This window comes from Paralichthys olivaceus, chromosome 4 (genome assembly GCF_024713975.1).
Source record: "Paralichthys olivaceus isolate ysfri-2021 chromosome 4, ASM2471397v2, whole genome shotgun sequence".
NCBI lineage: Eukaryota > Metazoa > Chordata > Actinopteri > Pleuronectiformes > Paralichthyidae > Paralichthys > Paralichthys olivaceus.
This window is the reverse complement of record NC_091096.1, coordinates 4,300,259-4,319,094: the sequence shown is the minus strand read 5'-3', so window position 1 is coordinate 4,319,094 and position 18,836 is coordinate 4,300,259. Positions and strand designations below refer to the sequence as shown.

At 42.9% G+C, this 18,836-nt stretch overlaps 1 protein-coding gene and 1 long non-coding RNA gene across 2 annotated transcripts; one reads left to right on the top strand and one right to left on the bottom strand.

The window, feature by feature from the left end:
* The first annotated feature begins 1,056 nt into the window (after positions 1 to 1,056).
* Positions 1,057 to 18,785, top strand: scarf2 (scavenger receptor class F, member 2). Its single transcript, XM_020099369.2, has 11 exons — positions 1,057 to 1,769; positions 4,240 to 4,298; positions 4,386 to 4,487; positions 4,948 to 5,467; positions 5,983 to 6,201; positions 6,389 to 6,517; positions 6,878 to 6,981; positions 8,225 to 8,339; positions 8,662 to 8,759; positions 14,041 to 14,196; positions 15,151 to 18,785. The coding sequence occupies exons 1-11, from the start codon at positions 1,657 to 1,659 to the stop codon at positions 16,383 to 16,385; spliced, it is 2,850 nt and encodes a 949-aa protein (XP_019954928.1). The 5' UTR covers positions 1,057 to 1,656; the 3' UTR covers positions 16,386 to 18,785.
* Positions 6,795 to 7,781, bottom strand: LOC138407440 (uncharacterized). The gene is made up of 2 exons (XR_011240847.1): positions 7,654 to 7,781; positions 6,795 to 7,315 (listed from the first exon to the last, which is right to left on the bottom strand). It is a non-coding gene; the product is annotated as an uncharacterized lncRNA (long non-coding RNA).
* Positions 18,786 to 18,836: the final 51 nt, after the last annotated feature.

Sequence of the window (18,836 nt, the reverse complement as noted above, 5' to 3'; positions counted from 1 at the left end):
ACGTCATTTTGTTCTCTACAAATTATATGTGTTCTTTATTCTTCTTTAAGAAAAACAAGAACTGGCTGATTGGCCTTTAAACTTAAACCAGTTCAGTATCGGGCCTCACACGGAGGCTGCATGAGTAACAAACCACTCTGAGTACTTTACCTTTCAGCAGAATTCTTAATGCAAATAATCTCATGCTTGAGTAACATCCGAGTTATCTGAGGACTCACAGTTCACCACTGGGACATTTTTAATCCTGCGCAGCATCGCACATTAACCACACAACTTGAGAAAAAAAAAAACACTTGAACAATCAGAAAATATTATTCATCTGTTATTTATTAACTTGTTAATAAAGGAACTGTCAAACACAGGTCGGAGCATTTGTCTTTATTGAATTTTGGCACCGCGTTTGTTGACGGATCACAAATGATGTAAAGTTGAATTCAATTACAAACACATCATAACATTTTGAATAACTTTACTTTGGGCCTGTCTCCTCTCATAGACCCCTGGAGATCCACAAAGCACAGCTGGACAGATGTGGAATGCAACAAAGCTGACTGACTCGTCATTAATCTAATAGAATCAATAAAAAACATGACATTTCTCCTGCACTCAATGGCAAAGGGACCTTGAGGAGGCTTTTGCAGGCGAGACTCCAGGAGGTGCCATCACTTTGTTCCTCTTAACAGATGGGGGAGCCATTGTTTCACATGCTGAAGCACTCCTGCCCCCTCCAACACCCACACTATAAAGCATACGCACTTTCTTTACTTCATCAATATAACCCACTTTAAATTCATGTACTTTTTAATAAATTAGTATCTTATAATCTACATCTTATAACTTTAATCTAAAGTTCTGAATGATTAAACCCAGACACTTAAAAACGTCAATATAAAAGTTAGAATTAGGATCATTCTGTTGATATAAAAACTTTTTTTCCCCCATCTCAACTGCTTTTATTAAGTGTTAAAGAGAATTCTTTAATTTGTATTCAAGGCCATTAAAGCGGACCCTGCTGCACACATGCGTATGTAAATTTGGTGGCGCACACATGGCGCACAAAGCCAAAGATAGAGTAACAAATCAGGAATTTCCCTCCTGCCACTCCTGAGAGCGCACCAGAGGACAAAAGTTACGCGTAAAACGCTTCTCATCGGGTGAGGAGAAAAGCGACAGGCAGCTAATTTACTGATTTTACTTTTTTTTGGTGAAGATTATCATCATCAATTTACACGTTTCCGGATGTTTCTTTCTTTCGGGACATTACATTGTGTGGACAAGTTTGATTTCTGTGCCATTATGCGCCTGGATCCACCAGCTCTGCGCGCTGGCTGCTTTTAGAAACTTCGGTGGAATACTTTGCGCGCTGCAGGATGAAGAATGAAGAGTTTCCACTTTTGCTTTTGTGACTTTTTTTCTTCTTCTCCAGACACTGAGCTACTGCTGCTGCTGCTGCTGCTGAGTTTCTCGATGGCGTAGGGGTCGCGGTCGAGACTTTTTGAAACATCTCGAGGAAGAAAAAAAAAGAAGCTTTTCGCGTTCCCAGCATCTGGATCATGTGCGTGGACGTGTTTGAAATTCAGTGAAAAGCTCCACCACCATCTCTAGTTTATTTGGAGGAGTAAAGACGGCGTCTAGAAGGATGCTGCTGCTTGTACAATGGAAGTGAAGAACTGTTTTGCTGCTGTTGTTGCGCTGGTTTGTCTCTTCTTTTGCTCCAGTTTCAGCCAAGAGCTCAACCCCAAAGGCAGGAATGTTTGCAAAGCACCGGGGTAAGCATCACTACACTGCAGGAGCGAATGTATTGTTTTATTTCCAGGTGTTGTAAATGTGTTTAAATGTGTTTCCTTCTGACATTTCAGCCTCATTGTCCCTTATCTCAGGATATTACTTCATTAAAAATATTCACTCAGAGTTGGAATCACATTTAAAATTCATATAATCATTTCATTCCTTCCACTTTTTCATTTAGTTGAAGAAAAAGTGTTCATACTGAAAACGTTGGCCACATGCACGAATAACGGTTCTCACCATAGAGTCAGTAACTTGTTGTGAAATCAATCTCTGACTTTATTACAGAACCACATGTTCTGTTCTTACTCTATAAGTTAGTTACACAGATTTGTGCTTTGACTTATTTGTTCCTCTATAGCATGTTCATTGTGTAGCATGCAGGAGGAGGAGTCCACTCAAGAAAGCAGCTATGCAGATGTGTGCATCTGGAACGAGGGAGTTTTATTGCTCTGTAGGGGGCGCTCTCCTCGAACTTCACAGTATTCGTGGCACCATTAGATGACACGCTGAGATTTCAGGGAAATTTTTAAAAATGTTTTGAGGAACATCTTTCTGCAGTTTCGACAACAAAAGAACCTAAATTGGACATATTTTCATATTCTTAGAAATTAAGGGCATCATAAAGAATGTGTTCTTTAGCAGATTGTATATGTTGTATTTTAATATGTTGTGAGTTTGTACGCCTGGTGTCTTAGCCAGGTCTCTGCTCTGGACTTCAAGGAAATTAAGGGAAAATGTATTTTGTTTAACAGCTGATATTTCAGCATCAGGATCAAATATGTGAAAATAGTTGAATACACTAGGAATCTACGTATCTGGACAGGCTCCCCTCAGAGTGCGAAGTTTCCAAAATGCATTTCTTGATGACCTCTAGGAATACAGCCTGGCCTCTGGTTACTGGCGTAAAAGAAGAAAACATCCAAGTCCACAATTACCGACTGCCAGATCCAAGTTTGTTGCACAGACAACAATAAATTCTGAAAGTGACCTTATTCTCCAATATGCTATCACAGATGTGTGATAAGAAATCATGCGCATATTGAAGTAGCGCTTGTTTCCTGTATCTTGGTTCCTTTTACAGACTTTGGGTCAGATGAGGGGTGACAACTAAAATAAAACAGATAATATTATTTCCTGTTCAGCCTGTTTAGTTGAAAATAGCTTATCTGAAAAGCCACACTCTACATTTTACAGTCACAATCAACTGCAAAGTCATCAGGGGCTGCTAAAGTTCTCTGCTTGGGTACAAATAGTCATTTACCAGGAAAAATACATCCTATTTTTGTGTTTCTTAAAGTTTTCAGTGTGGTATTTATAGTACTTTCCTCAGCTGCTCTACAAGTTTGACATTTGGCCCTCGTTCCAGTATTTAACATCCATGGCAGTGAACTCTCCAACCCCCGCTCATTTGTTTTTTTTTGCATTATGCCCATTATGTTTTATTTTCTCACTTGAATCAAATGAATAGAAGGAAGTAGTTCAGCATTTATCATCACTTCTCAGCTTTTCCAGTGGGTCTTCACATTGCAAAATCAGCTGCTGAATCCAGCTGGAACGGCAATAAAACTACTCGATGATTCCTTCAACACTGATTGTTTTCCAGTTCCTAAAAAAATGACGGTGACGAGAAAAAGCTGTTGTGTGATGTTTTGAATAGCGATGCAGAGAAATCTGTTTTTGAATCTATGAAATCCTTTGAAAACAAGGTACATTCAATGATAAATGGCAAACAGGGGCGCAGCTTTTAAAACAGCTCAACCAAGCAGTGAATGTAATCTTTGTCCTTGGCTGCTGCTGTCATGGATTGGCTGTGTGACAAAGGGTCAACAAGGGTCAAGTCCTTACATTTCACCTGGAGTTTGTCAAAAGCTGGAGCAGCAGAGCCGTTTAAGGTTAAATCCGGTGTCATGTTATACAGATAAAGTTGTAGAAGTCTAATTTATTCCCTCATATGAAGTGAAAGCATGCAGAGGTTAGGCCTGTGACCTCCACCACGAGCCTCTTTTAGAATAAAAAAAAAAAAGAAAGCAGCATCACTCCCCTGCTCATTGACCGAAAGCAACCAGCCGTCCTCAAACACTCCAGGGGAGGCTAACGTGTTGCAGGGCCCCGGCAGAGGTCACAGGCGTGGGAGGAAGGAAAGAAGCATCCTTCTTTTCGTGACAGGCCGAAAACGTGGCTGCAAAATACTTTCAATGAATATTCATGTGCCTCCTTGAATCTTCCCCAAAGGCTGCGGCTCCGCACCAGAGGAATGATGCAAGCGTGTGTTGAGCATATGCGTCATTAGCAAAACACACAGGTTTGCAGAATTAAGCCTGAGCCACATCAACAGAGATAAAGGAAACATGAGTTGGGTGTGGATGGAGCCACGTTCATGTGTTTGGTTTACTGTTTTTCTGTTTGGTGCTTTATCTTTCCCCTCTCATTTTGGATCTCTTCTCCCAGGTCGTCAGGAGTGGTGTGCTGCAGTGGATGGGCGCAGCTCGGGGATGAATGCCTGACACGTATGTGCCACACAGAGAGCAAACATTTATCATATAGCTCAATGCGTAGCTCAGTCGACTAACATGGCCTCTTCTTGTTCACCCCAGCTCTCTGTGAAGGCAACTTCACCTGCAAGGAAAACGAGGTGTGTGTCAGGCCTAATGAATGCCGCTGTCGTCATGGATACTTCGGAGCTAGCTGTGACACTAGTAAGGGATTTTTTTGCTTCACGTTTTTCATCTCAAGTCACCAGTACGAGTCATAAATCCTACCTTCTCCATGTTAGCAGATAGGACATATGGGATACTTAGTTATTAGATGGGCTGAAACATCATTATTGAAAGCTGAATCTGACTCGTGATTAGTAGAGTGTGAGTCGGCAAAACTCACTGCAGCTGCTCCATCCCTCCATCACTACTGGGTCGACTCTGGCTCAAATTGCTCCATGTTGCAGCAGTCGTATGCCGGATATTTTGGCTTCATTTCCTGGATAGTGGGAGGAAGTGGAGACATGTCGTTCAGCTTCATACACAATCTTATGCCTGTAACCTAGGCCAGCAGTTGACACTTGTGATTCATAATTATGATCCCTTTTTATCTCATGCCAGCAATCAAGCATACCTACAATCGTTAAAGTGTATCCTGATTACACCACTGTCTTTTCCACAGAGTGCCCTGCCCAGTTCTGGGGTCCTGACTGCAAAGGGAAATGTAACTGCTACCCCAATGGCCAGTGTGACGACCTGACAGGCGCATGTACCTGCAACCACAACCGTTGGGGACCAAACTGCGAGAATGCGTGCATGTGCCAAAAGGGCAAATGTGATCAAGAGACGGGCAAATGCACATGCCACCCTGGCGTCTGGGGTCCTCAGTGCAACAACAACTGCTACTGCAGCATCAACTCCATCTGTGACGCCATGACAGGCCGCTGCCAGTGCAGCCCTGGCTGGACGGGGAGGAACTGTGCGATCCAGTGTAACTGTAACAGTTCACCATGTGACCAGTTCACGGGACGCTGCCAGTGCCGAGAGAGGCTGTGGGGCCCGCGGTGTGAACGGTACTGCCAGTGCGTCCACGGCAAATGCAATCAGGCCGACGGCTCGTGTACCTGCACGCCAGGATACCGTGGGAAGTTCTGCAGGGAACCGTGTCCAGCTGGATTCTACGGTCAAAACTGCAGGAACAGGTGGGGGGGAAAAAAACTTGGCAGAGAGCAAATGTACCATTTCAAAAAACACAGGAAACATGCAGTTTTACAGATGCCTAATGTTCAGGTCCCTTGTCTGATGCCTGTTACGGTGCGGTTTTGTGGTCTTGATAGGAAATAAGATTTGATATATGTTGCTGCTGATAACCCCTCAAATATCTGGACACGCTACTTAATGGGGCCACTATAAAATGAGATTTGGGAGTTGGTATTCACATTATCCCATAATCACCAGCTAACATATAAAAGCAATTCAGGTTAAGTGCTTTACCTTCCATGGCCTCCACACTACACAGTTGCTTTGAACCAAAGAGAACACGGAGAGTTCAGTGTTGTTTATCTGTCTCGTTCACTAGCGCAACCATTTAAACCATGAAAATACACATGTCTTTCATCACAGTTTCATTACTGTCAGACGAGCTAGGGGAATTTCTTATCTTGCGTGAACAAGATAAATGAGAATTACTTTCGCTGTTTCCTTTGGCCGACCACAGGTGCGGTCACTGCAAGGGCCAGCAGCCCTGCAAGGTGACGGAGGGACGCTGCATCACCTGCGACAGAGGCTGGAACGGGACGCGGTGCGATCAGCTCTGCTCCAAGGGCTTCTTTGGTGACAACTGCCAGGAAGTGTGTCCGACCTGCAGAGATGGACACCACTGCGACCCCATTCATGGCAAATGCTCGCACTGTAACCCCGGCTGGATTGGGGACAGGTAAGAAAACACACAGCAGAACTTAGAAATGTCTGGAGCTTTATCATTTTTAATGTTAAAAAGATAATGGCGGTGCCTTTAACTAGTAGCCACTGTACCACCCATTTTCTCACTGTAATAATCTCCATGACTCATACTTGTAATTTTGAAAATGACTGTTTGTGACATTTCTTGTTATTTGTCATAGGTGCGAGGTGCGCTGCCCCAACGGCACATATGGCGAGAACTGCGAGAATAACTGCAGCCACTGTTTTAACGGCATCTGTCATGTTGTCACTGGAGAGTGCCTGTGTGACCCGGGGTTTTATGGCACCTAGTAAGTCATGAGACACCTCATATCCAAAAAAACTCATTTTTTTGCCCTTGGCAGCACACGGTGCTCTGTGAAAAGGATTGATGCCTTTCATAATACATTTGTCACACACGTTTACGTCCCGGGAATGGAGGGAGTGAGCCTGGGTCCTGAGGCATGTTTTTACAGTTACTGATAAAGTGCACTCTTGGAATAGAAAAGTTAAATTCCTGCAAACTTCCATCATAGAATAAAAAGAACAAAGAACCGGATCCTATCAATCACCTTTTTCTCTCTCTCTGTCTGTGTCGCATTTTACAAATCTGTCACTTGGACTGGACATCGAACAGATGTTGTTTTTTTTGTCTCTTCTGTATATTCAAGCTGCAATATGACCTGTCAACCTGGCCAGTATGGAGTGAACTGCAACCAAACCTGCTCTTGCCATGACAAGGACTGTGATCCTGTGTCTGGAGCCTGTTATCTACGTAAGGAACCCCTCATTTGTTTTGCTATGTGGTTATGATGTTTTTACGAACAGCAGAAACTAGTGTTTTTCTAAGTAAATCCCCTTTTTCGAGACAAAACAAATATTTCTTACAGCGTGAACACAAACAGAACAAACCCTTTTAAAAGTGTTTGTCCAAAAAGCCAGATGCCACTAGTGCCGCCTGTGTATTAAATGTCCAATAGTTGGCTCCAACAAACACGTCTATTCAGGTCAGTGTGTGTAGCAGGAGACTTTACGTAGCGGGGCCTTGATAGTGTTTCCAGACCGGTGTCCTTTTTATGGCTGTGTTTGTTGGCTCAGTTCCTGTGCAGCTAGAGAGAAAGGGGAAGAGGGAGGAAGAAGAAAGAGGGGGATGGTGTAAAGGAAGAGAAAAAGAGAAATTGGAAGGGAGACAGAGTAGAGGAACAAAGTGGACAGTTTAAAAAGAGATGATGAGTATGAGAGTATTATTGTGCAAAGGTAGCAGCAATTGTGTCCCATGGGCCTCATGGGCATTGATGGGAGGCGTCAGTTATATCTCAAGGCTTCATAATTTGTACCGCACCCCCCCACACAAACCAGCAATAACAACACGTCAAACCCTCACTGCCCAACAATGCATCTGAGTCTTATGTGACGGTGCAAAGATCCACAGTCAGCTGCTGCTTACCCGTTAACTGATGGTTCGGGTCTTCTGTCCTTGCGAGCGCCAAATGTTGTCTGCACGTGCAACGCAGCACTTATCTTTGGGGTGTATCTCACTGGAGGTAAAGGAGGGGAGCTAATAAATCATCTGAGCGATGGCGAGGGGTGTGCCGTAATGAGGGGGCGAGGGGAGGAAGTTGCTCGCAGGAAATCAGCAATGAGAGGGTAAGTGTTCTCGTGTCTTGGGTGAGATAAGATTAATAGTGAATTATCCGTATAGTGAATTTCAGCCTGTTGAAACCTCATTTCCTCAGAGATGCCTCATGTCAAAGTAGCCCCCGTGAATCAATTATTAACGCAACTCCGTGCTCCGTCTTTATTATCCAAGCAAACTATCGCATTAATAACAATTACATACATTGAGCCGAACCCTGTACTCATGTCATCGGAGTGGAGTTTTTGTGTAAATCATTATAATCTACTGCACGCCAAGGTTTTTTTAGTGATGACAGAGAAGGAGATTTGTTGAAACTGGCATGCAGAGCTTCCCTATGCCAGTGTGGCACACCCAGAATTCTCCACATCTCGTTTTTCAGAGCCCAACCAGCGGATGGGTGTGATTGCGGCTGGAACCCTGGTCTCCTTCTTGCTGATTGTCCTCCTCTCGCTGCTGTGCTGCTGCTGCCTGTGTCGACACAAAGACGACCACAAGTGAGTGACAGATATCCTCACCTCACGAGGCCACGCTGCCGGCTCAAGTTCCCAGTCAGATATTTGAATAATTTATAAAAACTAGACACTACCTTTTTCTTTTTCTCACAGCTATGAAGTTGGTAAATGAATAAATACATAAAAGTTGTATTTTAAGTCCTTTTTATATATTGACATTGCAGCGTTAGTAGCAATGTGAGCAGCCTGTGAGCCCTCAAAAGAGGCACAGGGCCAGTTCTAATATGGCTCTCTTGAATGATTCATTTGGATTTCCATGGCATCATCCCTTTTTCAGTCCTAACCAAGACAACTCTACCAACAGCAAAAAAGCCAAGCGGATCCTGTGTGGACGATTCAGCCGAATCAGCACTAAACTCCCCCGTATTCCACTGAGGCGACAGAAACTGCCCAAAGTAGTCGGTAAGCCCCTGAAGTCTTTTTTTCACGTCCTACCACAGTGCTGCCGGAAGCTGTTTTCACTCATGTAATCTTTCTCTGCTCTGGTGGGTGAACGACATGGTCTGCTGAAGTCATATCTCTGAGTTAGACTCATAAAGTTGCATGATGCTTAGCTCTGTTTCAACCTGATGCGTAATTAACACAGTTGCTCAGATCGTGACATAACGATGGAGAAGTCGGGGGATATTTAAAACCACTATTTCAGAGGCTCTTATTGCTTTTAAATGTCTTCAGGCAATGGCAGCAGAGACAATGACAGAGACCAACGGCAATCAGAGTGAGCGTTTTACTTTGGTGCTACCTTTGTCTGGCTCGTAGATGATGAATAGGGTTGAAAAGTGTATGGTGGCTGCCAGGCGAGTGTGGGGTTTCATTTGAAAGGAATGCACTGGTTTTAGAGCCCCTTATTATTCTTGGCACCCTCAAATGCCATGTGTTCATATTATTACAACCCTAAACTGGGGCTTTTTTCTTCCCATTTTCTTTGCTCGTTTCCATCATCTTTTTCTCGGGCTGAGGAGGAGGAGGCCGTGTTATTAAAAGAAGGCCAGTGGTTGTCAGAGGGGCCCGGGTGGTGGTGAGTGACGCGCTATCAAAGGCAGCTCTGTTTGGGTGGACGCTGCAGCTCTGCTGCGCCATGTGGACGACTCGTGGTGTGTGACAGATCTGTCTGTGACCCCAGTCATTTGTGTAGCAGACAGAGAAGATATGCTGATCTTTTCAACCCCATCACACACAGTTTAACTTATGGCTGTTTTTCTTCAGGGCTCATCTGTCGTCCTGATAGATGTAACATCTCTTAAAATGCTGTACAGTATTAATGATTATTCTTAGCATGCAGTCACTGGGTTAATGTATGGTCATGTGCAGCAGCTATTATATTATTCTGTACAATTAACATTATTCTCACTGTACACATAAACTAGCCATTTTATGCCAATATATATTTATCAAAGATATTTTCTGGGCTGTCCTTTTTTTTTTGGATAGGACAGACTTCAGTGTGAAAGGGTCATAGAGCAAGGAAGACACAGCTGCTGCAGAACTCCAGGTTCTCCGTACAGGCGCGTTTTGAATTCCCAAATCTGACGATTTACTGCTTTCTGTCTGATTTTGAAGACTTGGATTTTGCTGAGTTTCCTAAACTGGCTGCAGATTACAACATCACTGCATTTTCAAGTGAGCATGACGTGTAAGGAGTTAAAACATGGTGACCTGGTTTCCTTTTTCTTGTGTGAGCAGCACGTGCCTCCTCAGTTATCCAGTTGATTACTTAAGCTGGAGTCTGCCACCGTTATATCTTAGCTCTAAATACAACACTCAGACAGAGTTGCCTTTGTCACGATGACAGAGTGGGACATTAATGTATTTGACAAGAGCCGGACCATGTGAACACCATGTGCCAGAGGCATGACGTCATTAAGTCAAAGGCCCTTACAAGAAGAAAATCAATTTTATGTTTTTGCAGAAATAATTTTTTTCTGCTTTTAGTCAGGATTGACAGAGACGATGTACATGTACCAATCAAATTGAATAGCGGACATTAATTCCCAGTCACCTATTACAACTGATGCCTGTCTCTCTTCTCTCTCCTGGTTTGTCCTGTGTAAACTTCTGCACCTCTGCTTTCTGTCGGGCTGCCCACACAAGCGTGGTCTGCCAACGTTAAGAGAGTCTAAATCTGACTGGAGCTGCACAGTCCTGCACACACACACATTCCAGAGGGGGCCCAATGGGGCTGGAAACAGGAAGTGGACAAATTTACCCCAGCCCGTGTCAGAACTGTGATTTATCCACACCAGGGTCACTGGCAACAGATGCGGCAAGAGAAAATGAAAAAAAAAAAAAAGGGGGAAGCAAGAAGGACGTCAACTTTCAAACGTTTGTTGGCATAGCCTCAGAGTAAAAATACATGAACACACTGCCACCTATATTCCCCTTTTGGCCAAACCAAAAATGTTTGCTTGTAGGTTTACCGTTCGGTTGCCTCCACAACCAAAACATTCACGTCTGTTCAGCAGTCCTTGCATCCTCTTTGCTTCCCCATGGGTGAGCGCTGAGAGCAGCACCACCTGCTTTTTTCATCTTTATTTATCCAGCGAAAAGTTGGCCTGGTTTTGCAAAAATGTTTGCAGCAACACCCCATCCACTTTCATCAGTTCTGCCTCATAAAAAAAAGCTTTTTCACACTATAAAGTTGTTTGGATGAACCAAATTAAAAACTGGTCCTAGTTTTAAAAGGGTGAACTGATGCTATAGCTATGTATATGTGTCAGTGACTGTGAGGTGTATGTGTTTGAACTGTTTAGACTTGTTTAGACAATGCAGTCCAGTAACTCTGTCATGGGCTATTTCAGGATCAAACATGTTGATTCTTATTATTATTGGCGGATAGTGTTCACACTCAGTGTCCAGATTTACGCAGCTGGATCAGACATTTGAACTAGCAGCCTTCTTATTCCAGCCCAGCTTTCTAACGTCTACACTTCCAAAAGCCCTGGGTCTGCAAATGCGTCCCCCCACTGAGCAACTGTGGTGGTGGAGCTCTGCAGCTGGGACACCTCAATAAGGCCCTGTTGTGTGTTGGGCCTCCCAGTATAGGGGAGGGATCACAGAGGCATCCAGTCTGCAGAGCAATCTGCTCTGCTAGTCCCTCAGTCTGGAGGGAGTCGCTTTCAAGGGCAGCAGTTGTTCATCACCGCGTACAAGTAATGTTACAAAATGCCCATGAGTTAGCTTGTTGACTAACTTAACTGAAGTCTTAACATAGGTCAGATGCTCCACATTCCTCAGTCCCTAAGAGCAGCTTGCAGCAGCAGCCACAAAGGTAGAGACTAAGTGAAAGTTAGTGTCCATAGGCTTGTTGGAATGGGTTCTCCACTTGACCTGTGGTTATGCTGGTTGTTGCTTTTTTGTCTGAAACTTTAAAAGTTTACCTGCAGTAATTGACCCACAGTAAGTGAAGACCGGCTGCAGGGCTCAGTCCACAGAACCCTGAAGACTGTCCACCGCTTCCGCACAAAGAGCCATTCACCTGTTTATTCTGTGTTCTGTGACGCTCGACTCAGTACGCAGAACCTGAACCGGAGCATCAGCTGTTGTCGTTATCAACGTCTCTTACACTGATGAATCCAAGCCACAGATTCTACTGATGACTGGTCCACTGTTTATTCATATTGAACATATAGCATGCCTAAAATCCACATTTGACATTGCACTTCCTTAAGCCCTAAGTTTTGAAGCAGATAAGATGTTCAACATACAGACAGATATCTGGAATTATGAGATTGTTATTGATCTACTACAGTCACATAAAGCTGGTCGTTACTCACAGTTAATAGTAGCTATATGAAAAATGCATGTTGTGGCTATTTGTATACTACCAATGTAGAGAGAGCAGGAACAGGATATCTTTAAATTATCACATAGATGTGTGCCCTTGGATAGAAATACTCTCCACACATATGCAAAACCCTTGTTAATTTGATCGTCTTTTACACATCTGCGTATGCTTTTCATAGACATGTTGCACCTGTGTTGACATTATCCACCCGACAAGACATGAGATTCTCAAACGTAAACATGTAGTTCAGAGGTTTAGATTACTTGTAAGAAAATAGTTCTTAGGAACAACAGTTTTATCAGCAATAAAGATTAACCTAATTTCTTAGTTCTCAGCAAATCAGCAAGACAACAGATACTCTATCTGAGGTTGTAACAGCTGCAATCTGGAAAACTAGATAAAACTCATCAGGATCAACAACAAAGCAGGGTCCTTGAAACACACAAACACACACACACACCATTTATAACCCACTCATGATTTGACCATGACTAAATCTGTTTGCTGTCATATGGTGTGAGGCAGAAAAATGGCCGCAGGAATCGAGAGAGAAAACATCCCACAGATTTATGATGAAAAAATAAATCAGATGTGCTCAGTTTACGCTTAACGGTGAGAAGAGCCTCTAAACTGATCATGAGCTCATGTTGTATGTTTTTGAATGTTGTTAAGATCAAGACTTTATTGTGTTGTAGCACTGCAGAATGCATATCTAGCTGTGTGAAATCTCAGTGACATAGGCTTCATTTATACTCATATCACAGAGTATTATCAGTGGCTCTACAAGTCACCAGGTCTGCAAAACCCCTGCAGACCTTTTCTTAAAGTAGGCCGTCTTTTCAGTAACAGTCAAACAACAACAGCTGAGGAGCTTGAATTTGTTCCTGGCGGGGATACAGGTACAGTCAGGGGATTCCTCACATGGAGGGTTTATCTGAGGTCTAAACAAACGGACAGAGCCATGTGACATCGGGCATATAGGAGCGTCTGATGTGGTCGGTCAATTCGAGTTGACGCCCAATGCGATTTAGGCCAAAAGTGTGCGTGCCAGATGGGAAGATAAACTGCAAGTATCCGTCACAAACCGCAGCTGTCCCGAGACTGAAGGGTCAGCAGAATCCTGCTGTGTCTGAAGGGGAGGAAGGAAGAGAGCAAGAGGGAGACAGTGAGAGAGAAACATGACTTGACCTACATATCGTAGGAGGAGAGGATTCTGTGGAATATGATGAAAGAATCCAATTGCGGCCCATTTTGCTCAGTATTTAAATACTGGAGAAGACCACAATAAGAGATGAGATGAGCATGTCCTTATTAGCCTTATTATTATCTCACTCTCAGAAAAAACTAGAGTCCAGATTTCGTGGAAATCCATTCAGTTGTTTTTACGTCATCCGTCCAACAAAACAGACAGGAGTAAAAACAGGTAAATAATGATTTAGTAAACTACTATTTATACTGTAGCAGCTTTATGTGGCAATTTGTAAAAGGACAAACCTTCAGATCTCTTTGTCCCCTGTTAGCATTGATTCTGAGGTCTTGTGATCCAGACTGTTTTTCTTGGGTTAGTTGAGAATTTGGGTTTCATATAATGGTCAGGATGCTGTTTTAAAAAAGTCTGAATTACTTTAGCTTTTGGCTTCAAAATATAAAAATACTCAACAGCTTCTGTGAAGGCGTTTGCTTCTTTTGCTCTCAAAAAAACCCAATAATGTTGCTGTGTCTGTTAACTCACATGCAAAACCAATAAAAACCCAATTTTTCCGCAGACTCACTTAAACCAACATTTCTACAACTCTGCTGCAGTTGTGAGAGTGAGTGAGAACAGACTGTTGTTCTTGTAACTCGGTACAATACCCTCTGGCTGACCTTTTGGCTTCTGCGTTTGTTTTCTGTTCTCAGTAGCCCACCATGACCCAGAGAACACCTTCAACTGCAGCTTCATCGAGCCCCCCTCAGTGGCCGAGCAGCCCTCCCCCTCTTCCTGGTCATCCCAGGAGTCCTTCTCTTCCTTTGAGAGTGGAGATGAGGGGCCGGTTTACTGTGTGCCCCATGAAGGTGAGTCACTGTTAAATAAACAGTTTCATTATCTGGAATGATGCACATAAAAGGATAATTGGCCTTTTGCATGAAGGGGCATTCACACTGTGCCATGCTGTGACATCCCCATTGCTGTTAATGTCATTACCGAGATAGCATGACTCTTTATCTTGTGCCATCGAGGTCCAGGTTTTGCTTAGGGAACAAGGGGAGTATAAACAGGAAATGGAATAGTCAAGTCAGCATATGGCGCAAATCCAAACAGTGACAAACCTCTTGAAGTTTGACGGGAAACACCCATTCCATCAGTTTCTATTCTGGAGGTCAAGGTTTTTTCTGCGGGTATTTTCTAAAGTGTGTTTGATGGATGTATGTTTAGTGCTGTGATTGAATTCTCATTTTCCTCATTAATGGTTCAAGGGCTTTGAAAACAATTGATTGCGAGCAGAACGCAGAAGGCACAGACTCATTACTGTAAACATGTTGAAAGGGCTTTGAATTAGATTTGCAAAGATAGGAACTGGAACCATTCCAGCTCTCAAGTATGTGTATACAAATTAACAAATGAAGAGATATCAATCTTTAATAACATGTGTGAATGCTTCTCTGGTGGGAAGGAAATAATGACGCCTTGCATGAAAAATGATAAGGCACAAATTTTATCATTTTGTCAATATACAATAGTCATTGTCAAGTACGTAATTATAGTGTAACATTGAACATGAGGTAATGGCACCACACTGAGAGAACAATTGAGTCGTTTAACAGCAAGTACTCAGTAGCCAGCTCACATGAGCAAACATTAGTCACAGTAAACTAATGGCCATACTAGACCAAACCGCAGTGTATTGATTAAAGCCACGGTTTGTTGAATTGCTCATGAACTGGACCTCAGATTTATGTGTCACTTCTTCTAATGAGATATTTGTACATAATTTAATATATAATTTGTGATCTGCCTTGGATTCACAGAGTCGGTGAATGAAAGCAAAGAGAAGTGCAGCCCCAGCCCAGCAGCAGAAAGGCCCGAAGCTGTTCCTAATGAGGAGGATGCAGGGGAGTACACATCCCTGAAAGACACCAGCATCACCAAAGCAGAAGGCAGTGAGCAGCCCCTGATCAAGTCGTCTGACAGTGAGGGGTCCACCAGTGGTTCTGAGTCCACAACTGCGGCTCTCTATGCCCGCATAGCCCGCCTCTCCAAGTCCAAAGAGGATGATGGTAGTGGCAAGGATGGGGAAGGCGCTCCTACACCAGACACCAAGCGCAATGGAAAACCACCGCCTTCACCTGGCAAGCCTAAACCACGCCCTCCAGATCCATCGACTAAGCCCAAGATATCGTGGATACACGGTAATGCCACCGGGACTCCCCAGCCAGAGCAGCAGGGGCAAGGGGGGATGAAGGTCCTGGCAGTGCCAAAGGAGAAAAAGAGGAGCTCAAGTGATGGCTCAGCCAAGAGTGAGGAGCGGCAGAAAATGAAGGAGAGAAACCGTGAGCAGCAGAAGAAACAGGAGGGGAAGGAGGCAGACGCCAATGGTTCACCCAGTAAACACAAACCTCTGCGAGGTAAGAAGTCTGGGGACGAGCACAGCAGTCCCAGTCACATGGAGCACATTAATGGTGTTGTTCAGAATGCCCTGAAGAAGATTAGTAACTTCCATAGCTCTTCATCTGAGAAGAAGAGCTCTGACAGTCCAAAGGAGACCCCCAAGGAGCCACCCAAGAGCCCTAAGTTAATCCATCCACATATGAACTCTGAGGCTGCCACACTGCTGGCTGCTCAGCTCAAGGAGAAAACCCAAAGCATCAACAGGAATGAGGGGACAGGCCTGACGAAAACCAACGGTCTCTCCACACCCAAGGGAAACCGAGAGAAGCCCACACCCCCACAGAAAGCCAAGAGGAACCCCTCCAGTGGATTGTGCCAGCAGGGCTCCACCAAGCCCCTGTTGCCCACCTCAAGCAGCCTACAGAAGATGGTGGCGCCCGTCACTACCGACCTCGGGACCCCGGAAGCCAAGAGCCCGGAGAAGCAGGACTTGAACGGCTCAAGGTCAGGGGACCCAGCGCTGGATCCTACACCAAAGAAAACTCCAATAAAAAAGCCACCCAGGAAGAAAGGCAAGGAGGGTACTTTGGAAACACCTGAAAGTAAAACACCACAGCAAAAGACTGCCATCATGCCACCACAGGTAGTGAAATAAGTGTTTTTTGAAGACAAATGGCACAAAGTTTGTGATGGATTTTTTGAGAGAACTTAAATGGATTTGTCGGGAGGAGAACCACATCGTTTTTCAATCGAGGAATAAACATTTTCCTGTGTGAGTGTGCTGTGACTTCAGGACCAGTCAAGAGTGAGAAATGCTTTTAAATCAAGGGCATATTGGTGAGTTGTATTATAATGACCTCTATACACCTTTGTATTACATTTCAAGATTTTTTTTTTTTTGTGTAACAACTGTGTATCAATCTCACAAAGCAGCCTGTGGCTTGGCCGGAAACTGACATAATCCATAGGTCATTCATCTCTGCAGTATGTCCACCACTATATTTATATATGGATTGCTTTTGAGGTTGCATAATTGTAATATGTTATGGAGGTGTCAGAAAAAATAGCTATTTTTATGTACGTTCTCCACAGGTACTAAAGGTACTAAAAATAATGAGAAAATTTGGATCCTCTAAGGATTGCAAGCTATTGGTTGTTTTGATTTTGTCATTTGAATGGACCAACATGCACAGACACAGTTAGATATAAGTTAAAGGCCTCATGTTTATGTCAAGGCTATTCTTTGCAGATGACACTCTACATAGCTTTATCAACTTTGTCGTTAGCAGATTTCCTCGTTGCTATCTGTTTTGAACCCCAAAAACTAGTTACATTTTATGCTAAGTCTTCCACACTTGTGATTTGCCTTCAATTCCTGAGCTTCAATATTGCTTTCAAGGCTCTTCTCTTCAGAAATGTAGTATCTTGGGATTTATTCAAAGGAGTGGCTCTCTTTTGTTCAACTCTGTCACGAATGGTATTTTGAAGCCCAAACAAGCCTTTTGATCTTCCTGCAAAAAGGGGCTATTTGAAACCTCTTTCATACTTGTGCTAACACCAAATCACCAGAATGTGCTCTTACTGTAAGTTCAGTCAGCTAAACCACTAAACCAAAAATGAAACCCGAGCTGCCCTACATCCTTGCTTTATGTCATGCTTGTGATCACCCAGTGTTTAAATCTGCAGTTCCCCTTCACTGCATTTTAGAAAATATACACAATGGATCGTTTTGTTAAAGTCGGAAGTGTCCTCTACAGGTCAAGAGGCTACTGCCATCTCTATTTGCTCTTTCAGTTAAGTCCAGAAACTCGGTCAGTATCATCGTTGGAGCTATTCTTTTTTCACATGCATTTGTTTATGCCATCGGGGCACTGTGTATAAAAAATAAAACTTGATGCTTGTCCCTTAAGGATCATATTATTTTAAGCTAGAAGATCCATGCTGAAATTAACATGGTGCTTTCATTTGATTGTTCATAGGGTAAGAAAATAAGACCAAATGGTACTGTGCCTAGAGTGTTAAAATGTGCCTCAACTGTGGATCAGTCTAAGCGATGTCAGCCAAAATGTTACCAACTTTTATTTCAAGTGTTTATCCCAGAATAAGTCAAGCAAACAAAGTGGTTGGGTGGAACATTTAAACTGGACTAATTCAAGAGGACAATGCTTCTTTTTTCAGTTACTGGTGGATAGCTTTTTTTTAAAGTAGCACTTAAAACATGAGCTATGAGCAGTGGGTGAAAACAGTATGTGTTGGGCTGAGGAATATTTTACATTCACAACGTATTTGAGAAAATGTCTTGGTTTTATGTGTTTTGATCAAGGTACAACACATTTCTTTGGTTATTTTTTCAACGTTCTCTACTTGTATACATTGTGTACTTTTTATTATCCTTGTAAGCTGTGCTTATATGACTTTTTTTTTAGTTCTTCTGTTTTCCTTGGTGTCGATGAACTGGCTTTCATGCTTCATTTGCTTTTCATTGGTATGTCACTTATTTTTGGCTCTGAAGCAAACCTACAGTATGAGTACTTCCCTCCTGTAAAGTTTACATTGGCTTTGTAATTGTTCTCTGTTGATGTTATTGTTTGTTTAACACTTAACTGCATGACGCAGAGTGTAATTATATGGCATTAATATCTGCACAGGAAATCTGTAATCTTCTTGTCTTGTTTCTTGTTTCAGTCATTATTATTGCCTCACATAAGAAAACATACAGAAAGGATTGTACAATACTACTATGATACCACTGTTGAAACAATTGCATATAGTTAAAACCTTAACATTGTGTAATAATGAAGTAAGTGGTCATTTTTAATCTGACTGGCCCGTCCGTGCCTGTTATCATAGGCTTACAGTGCTTTTTTTGTAAAGATGGGCCTGAAAAGCTGCAAAATCGTTACCAACTGTAAGATATATTTTGTCTTTTGTGGAGTGTTTTAGCATCTTTGATTTCCATTTGTGTACGGTCATTAAATTCATGGTGTTTCCTCATTTACTTCTTTGGAATAAAAAAAGCAATACATGTAGCTCTAGTCAAAGCAGAAGTTAAAAATCACATCTCATTTTATTGATTCACAATGACAGCCACGATAAACTTAGACCC